Genomic DNA, 27,489 nt, shown 5'->3' on the forward strand with positions numbered 1-27,489 from the left:
TCGGGGTGCGCGAGCTGTCCACGTTGCTTGCATTTTAAAAAGGTCAGGACTCATTCGGAGCCCCGGCTCTGAAGGTAGGTCCCAAAAAAGTATCGGCAGCAGGGGGTGTTCGCGCCGCCCCGCTGCTCCTCGGTCTCCCGCTTTCCCTCAGCGGAGCGGGATCATGCCACAATGAGGTGCACGGAATATCAGCGAGGCTATCATGCCGGTTCGATATTGACTCGACGAATTGAGAAGTTCCACATCCCCCTCTCGTGGCTCCTTCCTCGCAGCTCGAGTTTATCGGATGTTCTGTCCCGCGAATAACTAGCGCTACGTGGAAGCGGTCGGATCGGTGGGACCGAGGAGACGGCCTCTGGTGACGCTCGAGGCGAAAGTAAAAAAGTGAATCCGGAGCTCCAGATGTGCTCCTCTCATGGCATATTCTTAGTTTTCGTTTCACAACCCGCAATGACATTTTTCTCCATCCGCGGCCAACTTACTTTTCATCCTATTGAGTTTCGTCATATTGTTCTTTTAGTCAACACCTGGAATCAGAGCCAAGGCAAACCGAATGGGATGGAATCAAGGATTTGGTTTTGTAGTCTTTGTTCCTTCCCCTTGATACTAGTTTTTGACGTCAGTTTCTCTACGCCACTTTGACAACGCGGCTTACTGGGTTGAGTTACGATGCTAGAGGGATGCTCTCTGTAGTTTGGCTCATTGACTCCCCGGGAATGAAGGCCGCAGAGGCAACACTCGTTCTTTTGGTTAAAAAGATAACAACGAGAAAAATAACGGCGGTCGGTCTCTTTTATGAGCAGCCAGAGGTTGAATGGGCTGACATAGTACATGCTTGACATGAGAAAGCTTAAACACACACACACACACACACACACACACACACACACACACACACACACACACACACACACACACACACACACACACACACACACACACACACACACACATATTCAAAGTTAGGTGGTATCATATACTTTATAAATGAAGAGGATTATTCATGTTTTCATAAAGGCTACATTAAGTCTATTATTTAAGTTTACGGCTAAAGCACCATTTTCTTAAATATGATGACATAAAAACTCTTTCCACGCAAAAGTGAATTAGTTAAAAGACTTGTTTCTGAGCCGGTTTCACCAATGCAGTTTCACTGGGAGACGTTCAGTGAATCAGTTAAAGCAGATTCAAGTATTTCATTAAGAAACCCAAAATACAAACAGGCTCCATCCACTTCCATGTCCTGACTATTTATCATCATAAAAAAATTTAAAAAAAAAATGGGAAAGGATGGCCAGTTTGAACACGATTTCTCGAGAGTTTGATAGCACGGCTATATTTGCGGTACACCGACCTAATCATTTCGTCCAGAGACATCACAACTCTCCGACTCATCCGCCGCCATCTTCAGATAAGTCGTACGAGCCGGATCGAATTTCATTCTGAATTATTTAAGAGCCGGAGTGTGCCATCGGTGAAAGCGGCTAGGGACGGGAAATATCGCGGTTTTGCTGGGGTTTATTTTCAAAGCATTGGGTGCTATGGAAATGATATAAGATGACCTTTAGCATAGCAAGCAGGGCACGTCGAGTGAATATGCTTTCATATATCACCACAAGCGGCTGCACTTTGGCACAAACAGTCATTCATAACCTTTCTGCTAAATTAATTTGGGTACAGTCAATGAGACCCGCATATGCAGAGAGGATTTCTCCCCGTGCGAATTCTGTATTAATGCCAGTTCCTATTGGCAGCCCTCAAATTGCTCAAATATTGCCGCCATCCCCCGGATCATTTTGCTTTGATTTGCATAAACCATGTGTTTAGGAGAAACGGGAGAGCGGGAGTAGATTGAGGATTTGTCATGTTGAGGACTGGCTGCTTGAGCGCCGGCTCTTTGTCAAGCGGTGGCAGTGATCGCTTCGGTGGCATCTCTAGACTCAAATTAAAATGAAACAGGGGCAAATACCTTCCCACTGAAAATTGTTTGGCATGATTAAGTCTCGCCAAAGTGATTTTCTACATGTGCATTAATGCTTATCCTCTACACTTCAATGAGGTGTTTTCCAGACCACGTACACGTGTATGTTAATTCACCTTGGCTAATGTTGTTTACACGATTTGCCCGAGGTAACGTTAGGGTCACGGACCCGGACCCGTTTTCATCTTATCCTCTAAATTACAGTACATGTGTAATTCTCCTCATTCCCAAAATCAATCACGGGATCAAGTCATTTAATTTTGTATGTTTTCAATATAAATTCAAATCCTTGCTCTGAGTGATTCAATAAATCAGATCCATAATGGGACCTGTTTGAAAAAGCACCGGATGAAGTCATTGGCGGAAAATATCTAAATTAAAAAAGCAAAATCTGCGCGGGGGGAAAAATAACCCCTCTCGCGATGGCATCCTTTGATTCTCGCATCCTTTGCGTTCTCTGCTTTCGCTGAATATTCTGAAACATAGCGGAGAGCGCGCGCCAAGACGTTCGCGAGACAGCAGAAGCGCCCGACGCTCCTCCCAATTAACTCCAATTCATCCAGGAGCTTTCAGAAAGCGGTCTGAAAACAAGAGGGATTAACACGGCATCTCCGTAACATCGCCAGCTTGTGAGGATCAAAGTACTCCCATGGGCGGGAGGCGAGAGGCTCCAGACTTCCCACAATGCAGCGCAGCCAAATGAAATAATGCATATCGAGGCCTAATTACCAGCAGCTTAATATTCGGCTTACAATTAGCCGCAATTACGCTCGACGTAAATTTACCGAGAGAAAAAAAAAAAAAAGAAGGCAGACAATTAGGTTCTAATCATGTCAGACTTCGTGGGAGGTGAAAAACACTTGGTGCACAGCGTGGTAGTAAATATTCAAAAATACATAAATAATATTAAACATATGTATGGGGCACTTTCCATCAGGGCGCTTCACAAATGAGAAGCGATGATAGTAGGGTGCCGGTGAAATAAAAAAAATATATATATTGATATACATATATATACATTCATTTATTTATTGTAACTACCCTGTCATGAGGGAAGGGTATGGGGCTGTTAAATAAGGAAATAACCAAATAAATAAACACCTACATAAAGAATAGATAAATAAAATTAATAAAAAAAATAAAAATAAAAAAAAAAGCAGTCCTATTATCACCCTCACATGAATACTTTAAGGGCTTTCGCAGCCCCGAAGTGGGACGCTATGTGTTTCTGAAGAAGAGTCACATTTTTCCCCTGATTTTGACAACGCGCATTTATGGCCATTTATCACCGGCACTGCCGGGTAATGAGGGCATCCGCTGGACCGGAGTTGCATAATTCTGCCATTACTGGCCCATTGTAATAATCTTGTGACCTCTACCTTTCAAATGTGATCTTGGAAGGTGTGACAAATCTCAACGCGTGCCCACGATTCAAGCACAACCCAAAAGAAACACACAGCGGAAAAGCGTGTCTGAGGGCCATTCTTGTTATTTTTCTTCAACTTCTTTCAAAGCTACACCAAAGAGAGGTCTTAAGAAAAACCCTGACTTAAACAGAACTGAAATATTGAGGTATATATGTGTGACTATATAAATCACACATATATTTTATTCACTTCACTGTTTCTAACATGCACAAAAATGAAAAACCTGACATCGTTTGGCGTGGCCACTGATATTAAACTAGTAGGAGTATTATACTTGTATATTGTACGCGGATCTTAAACAATGAATCGAAGTTTGAAGGAAATAGATTGAAAAGACAAGCAGCAAGAACAACAAAAAGTGCAGTCAGCCACTTTCAAACGCTCCAGCGCAAAGGCAACCGGACGAGAGTAAACTACCGGCACTCGCATGCGACGTTTCCCAGGCCGTGATATTTTTATGAAATAACAACGTTGACATTGACGCTGACTGTTGTGGAGAAAAAGCCTTTCACGGTGCTCGAAGAACCCCAGTGTCCTGCTAAACCGCAATGCTTAGGGATGTATAGAAATGATGGCATTTAGTGTTTCTATTTCTTTATTTCAATAATTCCTCCTGAGTGTGACAGATGATCTGAAGGGAAATGGTTAAACGTCAATAGAACGATAACTCAATTATCATTTCTATATAGTGATCAACATAGAGGGACAGGTGAAATATGACTGATACTCTTAATATGTGTTCAATTATGACCAAAAATGGTCAACCTTTTCCCGGATACGAAAAACGCTTCTAGAAATCGGCAAAAACGGAACCGAAAAATCGAATCCCGCCTGCCCTCCCGCCCCCGAAGGGCCGCCGTTGAACTTGAATGTGGACGGATGTGCGGAGATATTACGGTGGGGTTGAAGATCTACGAGGAAAGGATGGCCCTCAGTCACTCTTTCATGCGTGTACCGGCGACACCAGGATTTTATGTGCCCCTTCTTTTCTTTAGCTGCACAGGGAAGTGCTGGATTCTGAAGATAAAGGCGATTTTTTTTTTTTTTTTTGGGGGGGGGGGGCAAACGGTGCAAGTAGCAAAATAAATGACCTGTGGGTCCCGTGGTGTAATTACAGTGGCTGGAAGCATACCAATCTATCAAGAGGAAGAGGGGGTCGGGGAGAGGGGGGTGACACGCTGCAAAGGGGTTAGTCAAAGGAGATAGCCTTTGACTAACTACTGGCCCCTGACAATCGATACTCTCCAGATATTGCGCGGAGAAAGGAGAGGAGGAAAAAAAAAGGCCCTAAAAACTTCCCGAATGGCTTTTCATTCAGATATTGATCAGACACCCTTTTTTCATGACCTTGGTCAGCCGAGGCTATATACTTTCTTAAGGGTATATGAAACTCATAAATCTGTGAGTTGCTACAGAGTCACGCCGGCAAAGACGCGGCGAAGCACGATGGTGTAATTGGTCTTTCCAGGACGGCGGCTTTCCTTCATACTTCAGAACAAGGATTCCATTACATTGCGGGGCTGCTAAAGAGGAGATGGACAATTCGGAGGATCTGAAGGCCAAAAAGAAAAAGGGAATATTAGGGGGGTTTGGTTAAATTGAAAACCTCTGGGCCAGCTTTCCACTTCAATTTAGGTGAAATAAAATTGCAAACTATCAGCGCATGTTTGACCAATATTTAACACAGTTATACCCAACCAAGGGGAAACGTATCGTAGCACAATGAGATAATTGAAAAAATAGAGTTTGATGATAAAAAAAAAAAAAAAAGGCTTTCCACATCATTCCAGGTTTATATGTTATGTAAAGCATGTGGCAAGTTTGTTGTGTGTACGCTACAGGGATGCAACCAGCAGGACAGATACCGGGTTTTGAGGCTAATCGTTGGTTGAAAGTACATGTAAGTCTTGTCTGCTCGCTAAACACCAAACATTTTATTCAACATATTGACAGTATCTACCCCTACTATTGTGACATACAGTAAACCCTCCTTTATGGTGGGGGTTATTTTCTAAAAAACATAACCCGCAATGAGCGAAATCTGCAAAGTAGTCAGTTTTATATTTTCCATCCTTAAAATGGTCTTGTTGTGGACAGTCACCCTTGTTAAAACCTATTGCTGCTGTCATCCTTATGTTATTTTCCTCCTTCTTTATGCAACAAACCGAAGATTAATTTATTCCGTAACGGCGCCCTACAGCCACATAGCTTCTGCCTTCATTCAACATGTCCAGAAGTTTAACTTTCTCTGCAATAGTTAACATCTTCCTCTTCTTTTTGGGCGTGTCGTCAACGTTTTGTCCACATTGTGGGTTTTGGCATGGAGAAAATTTGCAAATGTAAATTTGAGATTGTTGACACTGGTCTACCGTCCTCTTGCCAATTAGGATGCAGAACACAACACACTGTAATGTAAAAAAAATAAGCATTAAAAGAACTGCACTAAAAAAAAAAATCAGCGAAACAGTGAAGCCGCAAAAGGTGAACCGTGTTATAGCGAGGATTTACTGTACTGGCTTTTTCCAAACATCAACATTTAAAAATGTTGCATTTTTGATTATTCTCTTGTTTTTTTTTTTAATTGGATTTGAAAATCAAGCTGATTTTCAGTTCTTAGCGGCCTTTAAGACACAGAATCAGACGGTTGCAACGGGTAAAAAGCAGATAGCGAACGACCCACTTTGGGGTCGACCAGAGCGGGCCAAAATACGTACAATTAGCAATAAAAACATTACCTAAGCGAATAGCATCTTGACGGAAACCGCTGTAATTGCTGAACTTCGCCAGGCACCTTTCTCACACCATTCGAAATGGCTCGCTATTTAGCACTTAAACACACAAACATATGGACATCATCAGCTGTTAATATGTTCTGCCCTGACACTCTGTTACATTTCCTCACAGCCCCAGCCACTGTACTGTATATACAGCAGAGGGGATTGTTATCATTAGGACTATATTCTAATTCATATTCACGAACCGGACTGCACGGTAGGGCCCTTGTGGCACGTTATTTTATGTAACTGATGGAATCCACGTCTGTCACACTCGAGTATTCTCCCCGGGGAGCGGAGGGACATCCTTTTCGTCCCTGTCACAACTTTTCAGTGCCAGACCCGCGTCACGGCGTTTGATTAATGGAGTGGAGGGTTTCCCATTAAACCCGTCGGAGGGTTCCGGGCCGGTAGATCGCAGCGTGATACGGGGTATCGTTTACAAAGATGAGCACTACCGAAGGCGGGCTCGCATTTCTCGGCGCGGCGTGTTTATCCTCGATGTTTATGGCTGCATCGAGTCGGGCCGAGGGCCACGAGTCGAGTCCGAGCTAATTGGTTTTGAAGTAGTCGGGACCCGGACCGAAGGAAACGACTCCGCCTCGGATGAGATGGGAGCGGCAAGCTGCTACAGCTGCTACTGCTCAGTACACGGGGTCGTGTTTGTGTTTAGACTGCAAGTATTTATAAGCAAACCAAAAGCCATTACCAGTTTAAAACTGCCTGTTAAATACCGCATAAAGTAGTTTTCATAGTCTGGAAGGGCTTGACATTATCGACTTTGCGATATCTTCGAAGAGATTAATAAAAATTGCACTCGAGAGTTTTATTATGAAAATAAGAATAAAAGCGAGCAGCTGGTCAATGAAAAGATCGGGGATTAAAGATTTGGGAGGAAATTGTTTACTCTTTCCCCGAGAGCAGCTAAGGAAACCCGATGGCCAGATAAGTTGGCAGCGGCGCCGTTTTGAACCGAGCAAACGACGCACTCAACCTTTTACATGCGGGTCGGTGCAGTCAAGTCACCGGCATTGCTTAGCGCGCGCTCGAGTTTAAAGAAGGAACGTAGAAAAACAACTGTCTTCGTCTCCATCTTTTGATGCTCCGGTTAGAAAGCATCTCCCTCTCATCCGTCTCTCGCTCTCACTCGCTGTCTTCCTGCTCCTCTCATGTCACGCATTTCCGAAAAAGCCGGTGTACTCTAAACAGTCGTGTTCCTCTGTCCTGTGGTTATAATCTCCGCTGACGTGCCAGAGTCCCATTTCCTTTTTCAGCTCTGCATGCGCTGAACGGACACCGCCGGCTTTTCGTGAGACGTGCACGCGAGGCAGCGCCGACACTATGCAGACCCCCCGCTTTAACACATGCAATACATTCAGTATTATGTATCATAATTGTGATTTAGGTCTGGAATGGACACGTACAAGTACAGATGAGTCCGGCTGCCGTCGCTTCTCATGCACTCGTACGTTTTTGAAATGGAAAGTGCTCGTCTCTCTGGGACACTGGAATGTTCGGAGTGAAAAAACTTAATTATAAAAAGGTCATAGCGGATACATTTTTCCCATATAGATAGATAAGATTAGAAAAAATGTTGTCATATTTCAACTGAGCTGTTATTCTACTTGCCATTTTAAACAAATGTATTACTAAGAGGAAACTGAAGTGACACAACTCGGGTGCAACACCGTAAATTAATTAAATTAGAACCATATAGGTTCTTTTTCACTGAATTAAACACCATCCACGCTCATTTACTATGACAGTATAGTTATATTTATATTGTACTTCATCATAATTATTTGTACCGTAGCGCTGCGCTAAAAAATACTTGAAAACCAGCTGTGTGTCAACATGATTTAAAGACATTCTAGAGCGTAAATGATACATCTTTTATTCACGGAGAAATAAAGTATAATTGATATTTCCAGAAATCATTTAACGTTTCCTTCGACTGCACAGCGTTTTATGAGCGCGTGCGCGGGTCACGTGATTTGCAATTTCGAACTGTTAGAGAAAAAAAAAAAAAAAACAGGAAAAAACAACTACAGTTTTAGCAACATAAATGATTCATCCACATAGTTAAAAGCGTCTCGGATCTAATGGGAATATTACACTCAAGGGGTGACCTCAACTTATCCATATTTACTGAAAAAAAAAAAAAACCAAAAAAAAAAACCACGAGAGCCTATCAAAGAAAAAAACAATACCAATGCTGGAATCCTCTGTGATTTTGCCAAGAGTTAATAGCGTAGATCCATAAAATGGAAATCCCACCATTCTTTCTAGAACCATCTCTGAATTGTATGCCAGGGGTTTCTTCCCCTCAGCCTTGTGCTGGCAAAATGACACAGTAAAGGATAAAATAGTAATGCTAATATCAATAGTTTGTCCATTACAGGTCAGCTAACTGTCCAGCGGAACAGTTACAAAGCTGTCCGTTTTCGATCTCACAAAGCCGATCAATACGGGGGCATACTGTTTAAATTTCACCGGTATTGATTTTCTCTATAACACTCCAACCCTAAAGCATTCGTCTTTCTGAAGGAAGGAAGATTTGATTTACTGAGGAAAAATTGGAGTGCACATCACAAAGATTTTTCGCCGGGCGGGAGTGTGACACGTCAAAAGATGGATGTCCCTTGGCTGGGAAGCCTCTAGCCTAAGGGCGTCCATTAGAGCAGTGGTGCTGCAGAAAATGAGCTGCTTGTATGAGGGAGGAGGAGCAGACAGACAGGAGTTGTTGCTCGCGGGGGGCTAGCTTTGGGTGAGAATCGCTGGAATGAAGCAGAAATAGAGAAGGATGCTGATGCTGCTTAAAAAGAGGAAAAAACGTACCGAAAACACCCGGGCGGGTTTCTATCTATCTATCTATCTATCTATCTATCTTGAATAATGGCTCCATCGGCCTCTTAAAACTCGCTGTGGTGGTAAATTGCAAAGAGCTCTGGAGGAGGGGGAGAGGGGAAAAAAAAACCGCGTACGCCGTTTCGCCAGCGCAACTGAGCTTTTTCAGCTGCAGCCGCCTCTCCCTTACTAACCCCGCTTCGAGCACCCAGAGTGAATTTCCATGGTACATTAGTCAGCCTATTAGAATGCAATAAAGAGCAGGTAGGAGAGGGGGAACCAGAAGAGTACAGTGTTTCCCCCGGAGACCGTGAGTTGACGTTCTCCATCATCTATCTGCCCTCATCGCCGTTGGTCCACTTTGGTGTCATATACGTGAAAGATGACTCCTGACCCAAATAAACGGGGCATGAGGGTGCTCAGCGGACCCCGGCTCAAATAATAGAAAGGGGGAAAAAAAGAAAGGTGGAAGATGAGATGAGGAGGAGGAGAAAAAAAAAAAAAAAAAAAAAAATGACATCTGCCAGTTGTTTCATTTGTGGCCGTCTTGCTAGCTGTTCATTTACCTCTTCCCGTTGTGGGAGACAGCAGGCTGGCATGTTGTACACCTGTGTCTCTGGGCGAAAGGACAGAAATGAATGGATGCACGAGCAGTCACCCTCCGTCTGCCTACGGAGCCGCCTATGTCCCCGCACCGGGTGACGGACAAGGGCACCGCGACGATAGATACCGCCTTTGTCTGAAATCCTCCCTGGACGTGCAGCCATACAACTGAAGCAGATCGTGAACCGTGATAGAGCAAAAGGACAGGGAATGGGGGAGAATGAGAAATAAAAATCTAATATTTTGACGGACGGAGAGAAACAAGAAGAGCTGCAGACAGACAGAGACAAAAGCTGGTGGGAAAAAAAAAATATCAAGGAGAGAAAAAAAAAATAATAAATCACATAACACCTCTTTCCTCCAGAGGCCAGCGCCGCTGTAAGCTGGATATTAAGACACAAATTGCATTCAGGTAGGTCACGTCGTGTCAGAAGATATTAGATGCCTTCCGCGAGGAAACAACAATTCCCATCACCTCGTGCGAAAATAATATTTTCATTTTCAGACTCTTTATTGAATGGAAACTTCGGGGAATAGGTTTTCATAGCGTGTGAGCAGGCAGGCATGGATTTTACACCCGCGCAACAAAAGGTCGTAATCGTAGCAGCGTATTGTCTTTGTGTTCCTGGGTTTAATTTTCACAGCTGGGAAATGGTTTTGGGTTTCATTGTGTGTATCCGTTTGATTTACCAGCAAGGATGTTGCTGCGCCACAAAATCTGTGCATGTGTGGAATAGGGGGAAAAGAACATCTATTCTATTAGAACGCCTGCAGGTTTGCAGGTGTGTGTGTGTGTGTGTGTGTGTGTGTGTGTGTGTGTGTGTGTTTGTTTTTGTGTCTATCGCCTCCTTTACTTGCTCTTTTCTGGGGCTTGACGGCACCAGATGTTTTTCACATGCCCACATACCTCGGGCTCTATGCGAAGCCGCACCACCTGACCTTCACAGTAATTGACCAAAAATATTGATGTAATGGCACGGGACTGATTGTGATTTATTAAAAGAGCGCAGCACTCCAAGGCCCGGTGCCAATGGCTCCCTGAGCCCATCGGCAGCCATTAGGAAAACCATCAATAGCGCCACGGTATAAAGGCCCAGTAATGGGGGACTTTTCTGGCCAGAGTCAAGGGAACACAATCTCCATAGTAAATAGCACACAGCTTTGTGTGAGTACATATGGAGGGTAATACAAAGGAGAGGGGAGGAGGGAGTAAGGGTGGAAAAATGTAAAATATGACAAAAACTACACCGCATTTTGATACGTGCAAAAAAAAGGCAGACAAAAGCGGTCAGAGACAAGACTCGCGGTTTAATAGCATGGCGGCCCTTTGCGAGGCGAGCCTCTGGAGAGTCAGCTCAGCCTAACAAGCGTTAGCGAGTGGCCGTCCCGTCAGCTCGCCATTACACACTACCTGCGCAAACAGCCGTCATCGGGGAACGGCCGCGTTACATCCTGACGACCCGTTTGGCAAAACAAACACGGAGGATGAGGTTCCTCCTTAATGGTCGCGGAGCCGTCTGAACGCCTCTCGTCTCTCGCGGGGCTGCGGCTTCCAAGCTTTGCAAATGCAACCCGGTCAAAATGCGCGATATGCCAAACTCCTCACAGGGCGTCGGAGAAAAAGCGATAAATATTTGAAAATGTCATTTAGGTATAGGATTGCAAAAGTACTTTACCACCTCATAAAATTTCCTGCTTCATCCGATTATTTCATTGATATTAAAAGACACAACACTTCCACCAAGTTATTTGTTTCTTGTTTTCTTGTTTCTTGTTTTCTTTTACTGTAAATATAAATTTCGATTTACCTGGCGGACGAGTTTCCCCAGGCTCCGTGTTTGTCCGTCAGAATGTTGACTATCTTCTGGATGAGCTGGGTGGCCGTCACGTGGTCACGGTACTTGGCGGCGCGGATCAGATGGTCGCACATTTTCTCTTCGTCGCGTTTCTCCGCCGCGTACTGAGCACAGTTCGACTGGAAAGTAGAAGAACAGGGCATTTCTGAGTGTTTGCATTGCGAGAGGCTCATTTAATACAGCATATATTTCACAACGTGGGTGCGTTATCATTTTTTTTTTGTTTTACAGAACATATGGCACAAAGACGGGAAACAATGGAGTTACTCGCGCAGAGGCGTTTTCCCCATATAGAAACGCACTGAGCGGAGGTAAATGAAAAGCATAGGGTCATTTCTGTCCTCATGTCATGTTGATTAATAACAGTGGACACTTATTTACTAATGCCCTCCAGCGCACCAAATCACACGATACCCGCAATGCACGAGGAGGACATTATTCTTTGTCCGAATTTGTTATCGGAACGGGCCTTTGAACTCCGCGGAGATGGTGAAAGTAAAAACACCTTTGGAAAATAACCGCCATAATTTGAAACAGTGTTTGGATCTTCTGTCCTCCCTTTTTCAAAACCAATTTCATCGGCGCGCTGGTGACTTAATCTACAGAATGGTTTCCAGGTAATATTCTCTGGCGAGGAAAAAATAAAAAAAGGAGGGAAATGTATGGCGAGTCACATAGATTACGGCTTTTCCTCAGTTGTTTAACTCTATAAATAGCGGCGCGATTTGTGAAGAAAACAACTCTAGTTCACGATCCACGCGTAAACACAACACCGAATAGTCCATCGCCGTATCAGTCGTACAGTTTCACGAGTTACTAAAAAAGCACGTCTTCTTACGCTCCGGTGCCGCTATTTCATATACGACTTATCGATGCATCTAAATCAAATCTGTCAGCCCTTTCTGGAGGCCAATTTGCCTTAATGATCGATCTATGTCTCTGCGTTCCGAGATGACGACTTGGGAAATAGCGAATTTAATGGTGTACAGGGCAAAGGATTGCTCCCTAGATGTTGCAAATTTCCAGCTAGAGGACACGTAGCCTCGGCGTACGAGACGCACCTCCATTAATCTTGATCAGATGAGGTGAAGGAGGCAGACATGGGCAACGCAACCGGGGCTGGACCGCAGAAATGGGACTGTCGGTGGTGTGCAAAATGAAATTTGCACAATTTTGCCTTATTTCTATTCGCGTTATTACAGAAAACGGTCTTAACAGAACTCAGTAATTGGTGTTCATGAGGTGAAAATCAACAATCCAGTTTTACTCAATTTGGAGATTTAAAGACCTTCAAGCTGCAAGCCTATAGAGTCAATTTCCATCTGCCCCTGTCTGAGACATGTGAAGTCTGCAGCACTAATCAAAAGTGCTGGGTTCAAACTCATAACTATAAACAAAGCTGTCATCACCTATGTGCTGAGCCTGCCCAAACATCCAAACCCTTGATGCCGTAATGGGCTTTTCTCATATTCTAAGCCGGAGTTGACTGCGGCAGCAAAGGCCGTGTCGCAGACGGACCCCTGCAATAACAGCCGAAAAACGCTGAGCGCGTAAATAGCGCAATCGAAAATTCAAAGTTGGGTGTCTTTATGAGTGGAAAAGACGGGTCGCTTTAAATCCATTTTTATCCCTGTGGCGTCAGAGAAAAATGTCGGGCTCATTGTCTTTTATTATTACGAGAGTTAAAGCAAATAACTAAATCCTCTGCCGTGCTTTCACCTCCCCGTAGAGCCGTTGACAGCATAAAAAAAAAAAGAGAAACCGAAGAACTGTTCAAACCCGCCATTGTTTGCTGAGGAAACAAAAAAAAAAAAAAAAAAAAAAAAGCAAATGCAAATCAGAACCATGCTGGTTTAGGAGAGACCGAAGATGTCAAAGTGCATATTTTGACAAGACCCATAAAAATATGCGGTGGGACATAGATAATTCCGTTTAGCGAGTTAAAAGGGTGCAGCCGAGGATGGGGGAAAAAAAAAAAAATGACTACAGTGTTTTTCCCACCCAGACATCCACCAGGGCACAACTCGCTGGCAGTGAGACTGTTATGACTTGCGACACTGTAATCATGGGCAGCACCTTCCATTACATGGCCCGGCTGACAGGGTCGGGCCGGCATGGGTGCCTGGACTGCCGCAGAAGACAGCTTGGTGAAGACGAAAGGATAATGGCTGGCGTTAATCGAGTCAATTACGCTGAGTCGTGTCTCCCGCAATTCGTCCGCCGTTCAAATAAATAACTACGGATGTGTGCTGGAGGTTAGGGGGCTGCTTGGGAAATGGAAAGAATGGTAATCATCTCTAGAATCGCATAATGGACGAAAATGGTGACGTGCACATGGCGGGATCAAAAAAACGTCCAAACGCAGGCATTTCCATCACGTGACCGGTAAGTAACATGATCACGGGTTCTTTTTTTCAAGGCGTTACAAATTGTAGTTGTGGCGGCGGCCGCCGCCGCTTGCGCGAGCTTTTGTCATCATTAAACTCCATAAAATAAGCAGGGGAAAACGAGGAGGAGGGGCGAAAGTGTCCGTCTTATCTAAACGCTGTAGTTGTTGTCAGATGATGTCTTGGCTCCCCTCCTCCTCCCGCTCTGTGGGTTGAGAGGGTTAACCAGGATAATAGACTGAAGAATTGTGGCTCATTACAAGATATCAGCCCTGTGTTTATCAATTAAGAGTGACAGAGAAAGGTCCGGCGGTGTTGCGGCGCCGCCGTCTGCCTTCAACTGACAAAAGCGGGTTCTCAAGGTTCGGTCGGAGAACGGGGGGGGGGGGACCGAACGGGCAGAGACGTTATTAAGGCGCTTGATTTGCAAGCTCTTGACATTGGTGGCACATCAGGGCTACACGCTCTCCGAGACCGGGCAATCGCCCCGAGAGGATCTCCAATTTCTCACATCCGTTGACAAGCGCTCCCAGAGGGTTTCATTTACAAACGGGCAGAGGAACTGTCCAGACGAAGGCAAGAAATCAGGGCTTGTCCTTGTCTGGCATCACAGAATGCAAATATACTACAAATAAATTCCTCCTGGAACACAATGGAGGTCTGGCGAGACGCGCGGATAAAAATGGAAAAAGCAGGATGGGGGTCGGAAAACAAAAGTAGATTCTGAACCAGTCTACCAATTGGTTTCAAAGAGATTCCCTTGCACTTGATCTCTTGCCCTCGAGTTTTCAAATTGCAACATAAAATGTCACCGGGGGAATTCAGACAATGGGTCGAAGAAGAAACAGGGTTGAAAGGAAGAGGAGGGGGAGAAAAATGAGGGCTTAAAAGTACAATGGCGAACAAAAGTCACCAAATGACAATGCCTGACAGCCACTTCAATTCTGAAATGATGCCCCTGTCATGCTGTGCTCCCGAGTATTGATTTTTCCCCTCCTTCCAGCTTGAAGTGGAAGTGGAAAAAAATAATCTAATCCGGTTGAAAAGCATCCCCGCGGCTGGCATCGGAACACTGCTATCGGCCATCAAGGTTAAGATAGGTGCACCACTTATCAAAGTATATCGTTACCCCCTCCCCCCCCCCACGCCCCACCCCTTGTACTGTCTGTGGCTGATCTTTAATGGACTGGTCACCGCGCTCCGCTGGCAGGCTCTCCATCTCCTCCACCCACAACACAAAAAAAAAAAAAAAGCCTTGTCTGCACGAATACCGCGTACCGCGCTCGCCGCATCGGTCTGAGACGTTGCCATCCCTGGCTCGGTGTCAAGGTCACGGCGAGTGAAAAATCACGTGTTAAACTGTCGCCCGGAGGTGAAAAACTGATAAATGAAGCGGGGACATGACCAGATGAAAAAAAAATAAATAAAAAAAAATACCGGATGTCGACGCCAAAGGTGGGTTTGATGTGAGAGATATATTTCTACTACCAATTTAAAAAGAACCAGTGAGTAGGACCTAATGACGGTCATCGGAAGAAGAAAATAAACCACCTCCCTGATGGTTTAAAAAGGATGATCTGGCTGTGACCTTGCTATCTCTCATGTGTTTATGCTCAAAACTTATTCCTGTCCATCTGAACCACTTGAACGGTGTCCGTGGTAGCGTTGAGGCTTAAAAACTGGTAATAACAGTTTCTAGCTGTTCTCTCCCTCGCCTCTCGGGTGGGCCGTATGGTTGCGGTTGCCTTCAACTGCAACGTAATCAGCTGTAAACAACCTGACTGTGGAGTTGCTGCACTTTTAATAACAAACACACCACACGCATTCTGCACAGTACTTTAGAGAGCATGTTTCACTGGTCTGGATTTTAAAATTCAAATAAAAATGACAAAAATTAAATCATAAACCATAGTCACGGCAAGGTTATCCCTGGTCACTTTGGAAAAAAAAAAAAAAAACATTTTCCTGTTTATTTTGTGTCTAAATTCTTACATTAAAAATTTGATAGCAGGGGCACATTTTAATAAATGTGTCAAGCCCGCACCGCGTTAAGACACACCTGCAGTGATTCATCTCAAAGTTAATTCAGAAACTGGAAACTGCACGACTTTAACTGAAGCTCGAGAAAACGCACCGCTTGACTGAAGAGACGGCGGCGAACAGTAAAGCCATAGCTCAGGGTTAACCAGTCACGCGTTTGCCGTGCTGGGAGCTGCAGAGGAGGTACCTGGGGACTTCATTATGTGGAAAAGACAGTGGGACTGAGACAAGAGCGCCGCGCCTCTCCTCTGTACCCGCTGCTGTCTTGCATAAAATGAGTGTTAAAAAAAAAAAAAAAAAGATAGCATCCTCCAGAACAGATGCAGAGCAATGCCAAAACATGCCACTATATTGAATATATCTTGACAACAAAGTCGTTTAATATTTAAAAAAAATCTATTTCTTTCTTATTGCTACTTGAAAGTAGCAATAAAGAAAAATATCAGTGATGGTGGAGGGACGCTACATGGGCCTCACAAATATAAGCAGGTTCCTGTTTTGCGTCAGCCTCCTTCCAGTAGACACCCAGGAAATCAGACAGGTATATTACAGTTGATGCAACTGCATTGGACCCTTTCTGCAGTAGGTAACAGCGATCGGTCCGCCGTAGTGTGATCACGCTCTAGAATATGTGTTTATTCAGTGCTATGTTGCAAAAAAAACAAAAAAAAAAAAAACAAAAACAATTTCATTTGGGCGTGAAATCAAGGAAAACCCATATTATGTTATATCTTAATAGTGGATTTGACCCAACTTTTAAAATGTTGCCGGACATTGTTGCAACGCTCCCGTCGATGACGCAACGATTTCCCGAAAGCGGCGGAAGGGCGGTACAACATTAGCAGCGTCGGCTCAATGTTAACGTCATTAACGCGGCGGGGAGAAGCATCAGATCGTTTTACAAGCTCAGCAGAGGGAAGAAAATGACGCCGGTGACTAATTAGCCCCTGTCGTCTGGCTCGGACTGGTTCTCTGAGACGGTTCATTCAATTACTCCTTATAACAGCGGAGGCGGAATCAAGGGGGCATAAAAAAAAAAAAAGGAAGGCAGAATGGAAGGGTAAGGAAGAATAGGAATGACTTGGGTCTTGCTCACTCTTCCCTATCTGGACCTTCTTATCTGCCCTCGTGCCCCCGAGTCCACCACATTTCATCCCTAATGAACAGCCCCATAAAAAGGGAGCGTTCGATTTCTCTCTCCTCCCTGCTCCTATCTCCTGGCCTCCTCCTCCTTCCCGCTCCTCTCGGAGTCTATCATTCGCCGCGTCGGGGCGGCAGCGTCCGATCCGCAGATTTCGTTCGCATTAAGGATCCTATTAGATAAAGAACCCAAAAAGGTAATTGGATTTTCCCCCCCCCACCCCCGAGTTATCTTCATCTCTGTTTCACCCCGAGCCAACTGTAATAACTCACTCTCGGGGCTAAAGATAACTCAATTGTGTCCCACAGAGTGCCACTGAGAGCGCGAGTGAGGAAGAGGGAGAGACGCTGAGAGGGAAAGCATATGTTACGTCTCCGGGGCAAACCCCTATCTAAATCAAAAGAATCCTCTATCACTGCGTCCGCTGCGATATGAACTCTGACAAGGAGCAAACATAAATTTCCAGGTATTCTCCTTTCTTGTCTTCCAGTGTTGTTCCAGTGTTTAACAAGATTTCTTCATTTCAGGTCAGCATAGTGAGGGACGGAGGGTTTCTTCGCTTCCGGCGAAAAATGCGGCCCAAATGAGATTCTTGGTCTTTCAGGTCTGGTCTATTTCGCACAAAATAATAGCCGACCTTTTATTGTGGCCCTGAAAATAATACGGAGAAATTGCGCTTTAAATACACGTGAGATCATTTCAAATCCTCGCACCCCCACCCTCGGAGGGAAGGGGAACTCGGGGGGTTTCATTGCTCTTTTATTTTTATTGTGGCAGAGCAAAATGAAACCGTTGGCTCCAGCTTGTTGTATGAGGGCAAAAATCAATACGGCAATATCAGGGCCAGACTTATCAGGGGCTCACTTCTTCTCAGGGGTCACAGAGGAGCAACTGCATTTTAGACGGAGAATTCAATTGTGAAACAGTTTGGAATGAGCTATAGAAGATATCTGATTAGGCACGACCGGGACATTGCCGAGACGGGAGAAGTTTAAAATTGCCAGAGAGGGAGAGAAACTTTCATTTTATTTTTCTTTTGTACGTGTGCTAGTTTATGTTCTGCAGTTCTTGGAACTTTGGGAAAGGTGACCAACCCTGCATCCTGGTGGACTGCAAACCAAATAGTAATGTAGGTTGTGAAAAATCCATTGAAAACAAGGTGAATTAGTAAATACATTGGAACAGTCTCGCTTATTGGGTGTGCTTGGTAAACAGCACACATTTCAAGGGCATCTTGAGAATCTTGCAAGAGAGCTTGCGGAAAGAAATAGGAACTGACAAAATGGCGATTCGGAGAGCACAGTTCTCTGCATGTTGAAGAGGAACGATGCAGCCTAAAGACCAAAAATTTGAGAAACTCAGATGGGATTGGGACAAGATGAGGCGGAGGGGACACTTACCTTCTGTAGCGTGCCGACAGGCTGCTACATCAAGTGTTCATAGCCGGTTAGCTCACATTTCGTAAAGTTTGAAACAAGCACAATGGAAATCGAGCCCATGAATCTGGCAGGGCTAAATCACATTCCGCTGTCTTTGTTGCTAACCGACTGAAATCACTCATTGCTAATTGCCGGTGCCATAGCGAGTGAAATAGATGCATATCAAACAAAGCGACCCAGTGCTACATGTTGACGCACAAATGTTGCGCGACCACGCCCCTGATAGGCTCCAACTTTCCTGAGGGATTTCTCCTGACCCAAACGTAAGAGAGACCCTTCCTTGAACCTTGAAAAATGCATCGCATTTTACTGCAAGAGGGGAGGGCTCTTAGGAGTGAAGGCGGAGGCGTCCGCATACAGGCAGCCCTTCAGGCCGGCACCTCTCAGGGCTGTCTGCAGCTTTTAATGCTGACAGGTTCCCGAGAAATGCGGGAGGGTGGAAGGGAGCGATGGATGGAACAGAGGGGAGGATACCATATTCCTGTCACTAGCAAAATACACCCGCAGCGGGAGCGAAATGGACAGGACCCCGGCACAGGAAATGATTTTGATGAGAACTAGAAAACGGGACCGGGCGGGTTTGGGGCTGGGGACTCGGAAAAGGGGACGCCTACGGGTCAGGACAGATACGGCCCCCGAGCCGCGCCTGAAAGGCAATGTTTGTGCAGGGAGCTCTTGGAATTGAGAGGGGAGAAGTTATGTTTTGGGGGCAATGCTACAGCCAAAATGCATGAGCATAAATTAACACGATGTTTGGTCAGTGACATGTGCTAGGCGTGATCTACAGGCTCAGGCTACTACAGTGCACGTGTGTCGTCTCTGTGATTTGTGCTCTTGATGAGCGGTTTGAAAAGCAAACATTCGTCCTTCACAAGATTGACACGAAGTCGGTGGATCGGCTCCACTGAGGTTCCGACTCTGCCTTGTTTTAACTGCATATATGTTCTGACAGACCATAAGATCATCAAGCCAACATTTCTATTTAAGTAGTTCTTCCGTTATCAGAGGCCTCGAACCACAAGTTCTCCTCTTGTTTCTCTGATTTAAAACAGCGTGGAATAAATCAGTGCTTGATGATGACGAATGAAAACACGTTGTTACTGGACGAAACCGGCTCTCGGCTTTGCGAAACCAGATCATCTGTTTTATTCCTTCTACTCTGCAGATGATAGGGTTTTCCAAAGTCATCATACACCTGTATAAATAATTTAGCTGCCATAATAATTGTCATTTAGGGGAGATTGGATTTCCTATGGGGGAAAAAAAAACAGAATCGAGGATATCGTGCCGATACAAGTGTTGCGCTGCACTCTCTTACCTCAAATTCCGCATGTTTATGGATGTCTTCGGCCCTCTGTCTGCTCAGGATAAATTCTGCTTCATTAGCTACGCGAACAAGGTGGTCCTTCATGGTGTGACTCAGCAGTCTGGAGGAGAGAGTGATGGCTATCAAAACACCGTGTATTGATTTATTTCAGTGTATTTTTAAGATTTAAAATGTTTTGTTGTTGTCTGTACAGTCTGGAAACACGCACTATGAAATTCTTATTTTGCTGTCGATGGTCAAGCCAGATATGTAGCCAAAAAAAAAAAAAAAAAAAAAAAGCAACATTTATATCAATATTGATCTAGCATTTTTAGCGATAGAGGTTTCAATTATAAAACCTAGAGCCGTAGAGAATTTCAGACATTTGTTTAACACTTGTATCTGGAAGGCTGCAGAAGGAACAGCCATGTAATATCCATAAAATGCTGTAAAGGAACCGTGCAAAATAAGCAGAAAATCCAATTTTGGGCGAGAGACCAGATCAGCGGCATCTTTTAAGTGGGGTCCAAGCGCTAATTGATTTGTTAATGATATGCATCTGACAGGAGGGAGGATCTTTGCCCGTGTCGCTACACATGTAGTCCACAACCCTCCCTCACCTTATCTGTGTTGATGAAACATGCATGTTGTCGGTGTGCACGTCGGGAAAAAAGCTCTCTGTAGCCCTAAAGGTCAGGACTGTGCAAAGTGGAACAATAACAGACTAGAGGCCAGATAGGAGGGAGCGAGTGTGTGTCTGGGGGCTGAGGGGCCGGGGGATCAGTGTAACCTAAGCCTGCTGTTTCAGCACCGGGCAGCGGGGGAGCGGAGGTGCCGGGGCCTCGGCAGCCTCCGCCCCGTCCAGGATCCATAAAGCGGCCGCGGCCATCTCTTCGGCCGCTCTGTATTTTCACACGAACAAAAATGAAAACGCTAGGTATTTTCAATTTCGATTTTAACACCGACTGTTTCGAATAATTTTAGATTCTCTGCTAGGGAAGATACCAAAATGGTCTTTAAAAAGATGAGCCTTGGGAAGGATAAATAATAATGTCAACACCATAATGAGGATAAAGAGGCAGACCAAAGTTATCCAAAATGGGAAAAACAATGCGTCAAACTAGTTCAACTATACTGCTAAAAAAAATAAATAAATAAAGGGAACATTTGAACAACGTAATGTAACTCCTAGTCAATCACACTTCTGTGAAATCAAAGTGTCCACTTAGGAAGCAACGCTGATTCATTTTGACTAGTTTTTAGGACATTACATCAACATAATGTTGTGTATTTTTTCATATCCTGCCCTCCATGGGTTGATACATTTGATGTCCATTGATCACTTTTGTGTGATTTTGTTGTAGGCACATTCAACCGTGTAAAAAACTAAGTATTTCATGAGAATATTTGATTCATTCAGATCTAGGATGTGTTATTTTAGTGTTACCTTTGTTTTGTTTTTTTTGAGCAGTCAATTATCACACGATGAAATATCACAAAGAATGTAGAGACATGTAATTTTCTTCTCATGGCAGCTACGTCCGAGTAGATGATTTTAGCTGACTTTAACTGTGGATTCTTATATTACACTTTGTTTTCTTTTGTGGTTATTTCGCACAGCTGCTACCTTAACCAGGCTGTTTCATCCTTAAGGGATTTGATCAACATGTAATAAACAAAGCAGAGTAAACACACGCATGATGGGAATCAAGAGTGATTTCCAAAGTATGAGAGAGGAAGCAGCCCCATGGATGGCTCTTGTCAGTTCCCTCCTCTTTACGAAATCCCTTTGGGATGAGGAGATATTGAAAGGAGCCTTGAACTCAAGCGGCCTCCATCCTAATTCTCCCAGGCTCCTCTTCACACGACCATTGATCGCTGTCCTGAATCCAGAACTGCCACTCTGTCACAAAAAAGGGCCTGAGGGGGCTGCGACGTGACCCGGAGAAGGTGATATCGGACACGGGGGCTGCTGGATACGTTTGCAAGATAATGAAGAGCTGCTGTCGTGAAAGCGGAGACAGCGGTAAGCGGGTCGGACTTACTTACCTGCCTTCGTTAACCAACTCGATAAAGGCGAGGCCGGCGTTCTTCTGAATGGAGTTCTGCCATTCCTGCAAGAAAACGCACACAAAAATAAACCCAAAAATGTTACTTGACGTGAAGGGCAACCAACTCATGACGACGTTTAGGACCGCTATAGTCGGCATTTACTAACAGCAACAATATTCTGGAAGCTGTGGAGAAAATATATGAAACTCAAGTTTTGTGTAAATGTTGTGCTCATTAAGGCCCTGTGAGATTCCAGTAACCGTAATAAGTCATTTTCTCTGAATAACACCTCATAAATCTTGTTTACTCTTTCAGGGGGGGAAGAGACTACAACTTGGGAATTTAAATCCTTGGAGAATTAGCTTGTGCTCAATAACTGCCTTACATTCTAAAAATGTGCGAATAAGGAGGATATTTTACAACTGGCGGTTAGAGATACCTCCGGAAAACAAGAAGCTGCATATTCTGTACAATTTTATTATTATTGAGGAACAAGCATAAATATTCAAAAGCACTCTTGCTTGCGTATGACAATATGTGACGATATATTTTTTTCCGATTATGAATCTGAATCATGGTGACATCGTGTTGATCCATCCTCTCTGAGCTCCTCTGCTCCGCGTCGGGAACAGGGGCGCTCAACAGTCAAATAAAGTGTCTAAAACAGGATACCGCTTTGGTGAGCAAAAGCCACATCATCAACTATCAGCTTGTGGAAAGGAGTGAAAGAGCGACGTTGAGAGTGTATTTATCACATCCAAACATGAAATTTCCTCCTCTCTTTGACCGGCGTTATGATTGAAGGTGTCAGTCTAAACAATCCGACCGCAGCCCCGCGACTTTTAAATCCTAAACTTAGAGGGACGACAACAAATCGGGGAAAAACTCCACGGTCATCGTCTCTCATTTTCTGTTTAACATTTCACCACCTTCAGCAGAACCGTCAAAGAATAATAAAGCAACAAGGCTTTGGGGCCTGTCTGAACCTCAACGCAACCCCCCTCCCACCCGCACTTCTCTAGGGAACGGGGGGGAAATGTGCACAAAAAAACCCATGTTTAAGCCCCGACGACCAAATCGCACTTTTAAAAACAAAAATAAAAATGAACCCCGGTCCCAGGGTGCAATCCGCATCAATGGGTTGCTATTAATAAAAGTGAAATTTGTTGACGAATATGCAAAGGTTATTCCAAATCTACCGTCCAAACGGCTTACAGTGACACGTCTGACATGGGATATGCTCTGCGAATGTGTATTCAAGTTGAAACTTTTTTTTTTTTTTTTTTTAACTCTGCTGTCATCATGTCTCGAGCTGATAGCGGAAACTGTGTGTTTATGTAGAGACTGCCCTTTTAGTAAACCTAGTAAACCCACAGGGATAGGGATATCAGCGCTACGAGGAGGAAGGAAGGATCAATTTACAAGAATTTCTCATATAAATCTAAACATACCTTTACATATGTGATGATTTTCAACCCCCCGTTTTTTCTTTTTTTTTTTTTTGTCCTCCCCCTTTCAGCACAACAAATGTAAAGCCATCAGATCCAATCATGTGCCGGGCCAAGAGAAATCATTCGTCTGCTACGCCTGCGCACCGTCCATCTGGAACAGACGGCACGCCGAGCAGACAACAACCCAACACTTAACCTGAACTCAAAACTGCTTTTTGTCCCGGAGTATCGTATTGGCATTGACCGTGTTTACGATACATTCCAAATAAAGAGGGCACAGAGGGAATAGGAGTTTGCACTCGGGAGAGGAAGCCGCGTTCTGGAGTCGAGCGCTGGCAGAGAACGGAGTCTTGATTTGGACGAAGTGTGGGAGAGAGTTGCCTTGGGGCCTTATGCCGCGGAAAAGACGTTGAAGGACATTAACCATGAGTGTTAGCCTGTGGCCGTGGGGATATTCCAGACCGGGCTAGACTTGCCTGGCCAGATTTCAAGTAAACACCACAGGAAGCGAGGCCATAAATAGAGACGTCCCCTCCAGACAACCAAAAATTAGCAACATTACATTTCCTTTGTGTGGCACCTTTTATACCCTCTTTGATGCAGAAGTGAGATCTGGAAGATACATTGACATACAACTAAAGATATAAATATATATTCTTTTCCCCCCAAAAGGAAGAGAAAACCGGCAAGAAAACAAGTAAAATAGGCAAAAACCAAACAGTAAGCTTTAGAAAAAGCAATGGGAAATGTAGGGGCGAAAAATACATGTATTATCGCATATGTTATTGTTCCAATCAGTGACGATGATATTCAGGGCACGTCAGAGAAATTCAAGTACTGCTTTTCACGACGCAAATTTCAAATGAAACTCAAATAAATGTCAGCAGTAATTTAAATGAAAAAAAAAAAATTGCTAAACGTAACTGTTAATTCAAGGTTTATTTTCCAAATTAGGTTTGAGGAACACAATGGAGGCCTATTGGCATTTGGCAGACACGGACAAAAGTGATAGCAAGACTAATGGTGTCATTATGGGCGAAGAGACGGCGCTCCTAGTTGAATTAAAGACGCAATGACCCTGATCTGAGGAACATCTCCTGAGACAGAGAGGAAACAGGGACAGTTCGCTGATGGAATATTGGATTTTGGCTGCCCTGGTCAGCGGTGTCATGGCTTTTATGGCTGCGATAGGACCATGACCACGGCATCCCTGATGAGAGGATACAAGCAGCCATTTGTGACCCCTGACCTTTAACCTGACCTCCCAACAGATGATAGGGCCGAGAGGGAGGGCTGCCCTTCATCTCGATTGGACGCAAGAAAAAAAAAAAAGTGTTATCGGGCCAGAAAAGGCTGGCTTTTATTGTTTACGCTTGTGAGAAAATGTATGAATTTAAGTTTTAATGACGTCCCTGGAAAAAAGCCTCTCTCAATCTGAGGCCACGAGGACGTCCGTGCCCTGCTCTATGTTCCGTCGCGATGGCATTGAGTCTAAGCACACATGTCACGCACTTCCGTCATTACAGCTGATTATCCATAATCAACATCTAAATATACCACTCCCATTGGTGAGAAAACACAGACCACCTCAAAAAAAAAAAAAAAATCAAACACCAGATTTGCCACAACATGGCAGAAAAGAGGGGAAAAAAAAAAAATCTCCAATGCAGCCGCGAGAAATGCGTTAGCTCCCCCCGCAAAAATAAATCATTGAGTTTTTTTTGGTTGTTTTTTTTTTTTTTTTCCAGTGGCATCAGTCTTTCCAGGTGCTGGTATATCACAGGTATGTTGTTTTTCTGCAAGGCTACGGCAATAGGATTTTAGCGGACGGGAGAAAAGCATAAAGTCACCTTTGTGTTGCCACGATTACAAATGCAAAACATTCTTCGCCGCATGAGGATAAATGCTTGAGAACAGAAACAATATCTCAGGAAGGAAAGGAGCAAAGACAATAACAAAAAATTAGCCGGCGTTAACTGCGTGTTATTTATCCGGGCCCTTTTTGCCTTTTAAATGCAGATGTTGCTTATTCATGCGGCGGCGCATTGTGTGTGTGAAGAACATAACACTGGTGTGTCTCTCTCCGGCCCACATGTGTTCAGATGGTATCTGGTATCTTAAAGAAAAACAGACTGTCATATTTGTGTTTGTACGGTCAAATTCGCAACTGAAGGAATATTTACTGGTGTCCAAATATTTACACTGCGGGATTCTCGAGAACCTGCACGGGCTCACCCCTTTGCGGCGAACACAAAAGCACAAAAACAGAACTCCAACGCCCCCGGGACATACTCGAGGTGTCAGGACTCTGAAGTCTTGAGCCGAGCACGGAAAGTATGACGTCTGCAAATCGGCTAAATTGACTCATCTAAAAAAATGTATTAATTTTACCTTGAAACTAACTCCCTTTACACGATTTTGAGGACAAATGGAGATCAAGAATCTGTACACTATGTATTCATGTTAGAGAATCTGGAACTTCGCCCAAAGCGGCAAGGCTTTTTCAAAAATATGATCTTCGTCCCTTCTTTCTGAAGCCCCTCCTCATCTGAGCCAAATATAAGCTGCTAAAAAAACAAAGGGAACACTTAAACAACACAATGTAACACTAAGTCAATCATGCAAATGAAATCAAACTGTCCACTTAGGATGCAACGCTGATTCATTCTGACTTGTTTTAAGGACATTACATCCAAGTTGGATCAGTGCGCAGTGTGATTTTCCACTTTAATTTGGAGTGCGACTCCAAATTCAGATCTCCATGGGTTCAAACATTTGATTTCCATTGATCGTTTTTGTGTGATTTTGTTGTCAGCACATTCGACCGTGTCAAAAACTAAGTATTTCATAAGATTATTTCATTCATTCAGATCTAAGATGTGTTATTGTAGTGTTCCCTTTATTTTTTTGAGCGGTGTATATTTGATGATAAGAGTCGTTCTAAATTAATTTCAACTTCTGTTAAAAATCTCGCCATCGACATTGTTTAATGTGAAAGATCACTTTGCATGTGCAGTTTGTCTGAAAACAGTTTCGGGAAAGAAAAACTGCAAAAATAAGTAGTTAGAAAGACTACAGACCCCCGAAGTCCCGTAAGTGACGTCATGCATTTCTTTCTCTACACGCTACCCGAGCCTGGGCTGACAGACAGACCGGATTTTTGAAAGGCTTCTGTGTTTTGTACTACGGTGTAACCATCAGGCCAGAATACCAAAAATTCCCCTCGTTCTGAAAGAATCGGGTCTAAGTGGGCCAAAGGTACTGCATGAGAGTGTAAAGAGTCAATTCAGGTGACGGTATGTTTCTCCGTGCAGTCACTTAAAAAAAAGTAAAGAGCGTCCTCTCGTTCCAGGACAGCTTTTGCCGACTTAACACACGCATGTTTCAAATTAGCGTCAAACGCACTGCTGATGAGAAAACAAACAAACACATTAAGAAGTGAATGCTTCTCGACATTTTCTGCTGTTCATATTTTACGGGAATTAATGTCTCATCAAAGACCGCAGAGGGGGGGGCGGGGAAGAACTCGGGTTTGCATATTTGCAGCGAACCACAGAAAAATGAGTAACGAGAAAGTCATTTGCGAAAGAACTGATTGGGATACGATCAGTTGCGCAAACGTTCGGCCGGTGTCCTTCGGGTTCTGGAACATCTTTCGTCCGCATTGCGAATGTAAATATGAAAACAGCTCCTACTGTTAAGCACAGCCCCAGCTGCAGATTTCCCCTCTAACTTTGTAGCTCCCATTAACTCTGGCTTGTCTCCGGCGAAGCCAAATAATTAGCCCAGCTGATTTCTGGGACGCATATGCAAGCCTCTTGGCTTATTCCTTTGAACAGTTAAAACATTGAAGTCCAGCGCCAACTTGCAAAGCACCGAGGGTTAGAGGGCTCCAAAACCTGTCAGCGAGTGGAAAACCAGAGGTAAAATCATGCAGCGAGAACTAGACGTCCGTTCATCTGCATTAATACGTTCTTTGTGAAACACTCCGGTCACAGACTTTACCTCTGAAGTTGCTAATTGGACCGTAAAAATATAACCGGCGAGAGGAAGTCCTGGCCGAGATATCCCCTGACTAAAGAAGCCCTGAAACTTTGACCGTCGACCATAACCCCCAGGGGCTAATTATATACGTGTTCCAGGCTTGAACTCGAGAAATCATTTCGTATACGCACTTATTAATAC

General features: G+C 44.2%; 1 protein-coding gene across 9 annotated transcripts in view; it reads right to left on the bottom strand.

The window, feature by feature from the left end:
• Positions 1 to 27,489, bottom strand: part of lrba (LPS-responsive vesicle trafficking, beach and anchor containing) — a 180,614-nt gene that overhangs the window by 81,491 nt on the left and 71,634 nt on the right. For all 9 annotated transcript variants that reach the window (XM_086157382.1, XM_086157387.1, XM_086157386.1 and 6 more), the window contains exons 34-36: positions 21,851 to 21,915; positions 19,814 to 19,922; positions 11,441 to 11,607 (exon numbers count right to left, since the gene is read on the bottom strand). In XM_086157382.1, coding sequence (XP_086013508.1) covers positions 11,441 to 11,607; positions 19,814 to 19,922; positions 21,851 to 21,915 — 341 coding nt within the window. The remainder of the gene's footprint in view (positions 1 to 11,440; positions 11,608 to 19,813; positions 19,923 to 21,850; positions 21,916 to 27,489) is intronic.

This window comes from Fistularia commersonii, chromosome 12 (assembly GCF_037954325.1).
Source record: "Fistularia commersonii isolate RoL2024-O1a breed Wild chromosome 12, RoL_Fcom_v1.0, whole genome shotgun sequence".
In the NCBI taxonomy this organism is placed as follows: domain Eukaryota; kingdom Metazoa; phylum Chordata; class Actinopteri; order Syngnathiformes; family Fistulariidae; genus Fistularia; species Fistularia commersonii.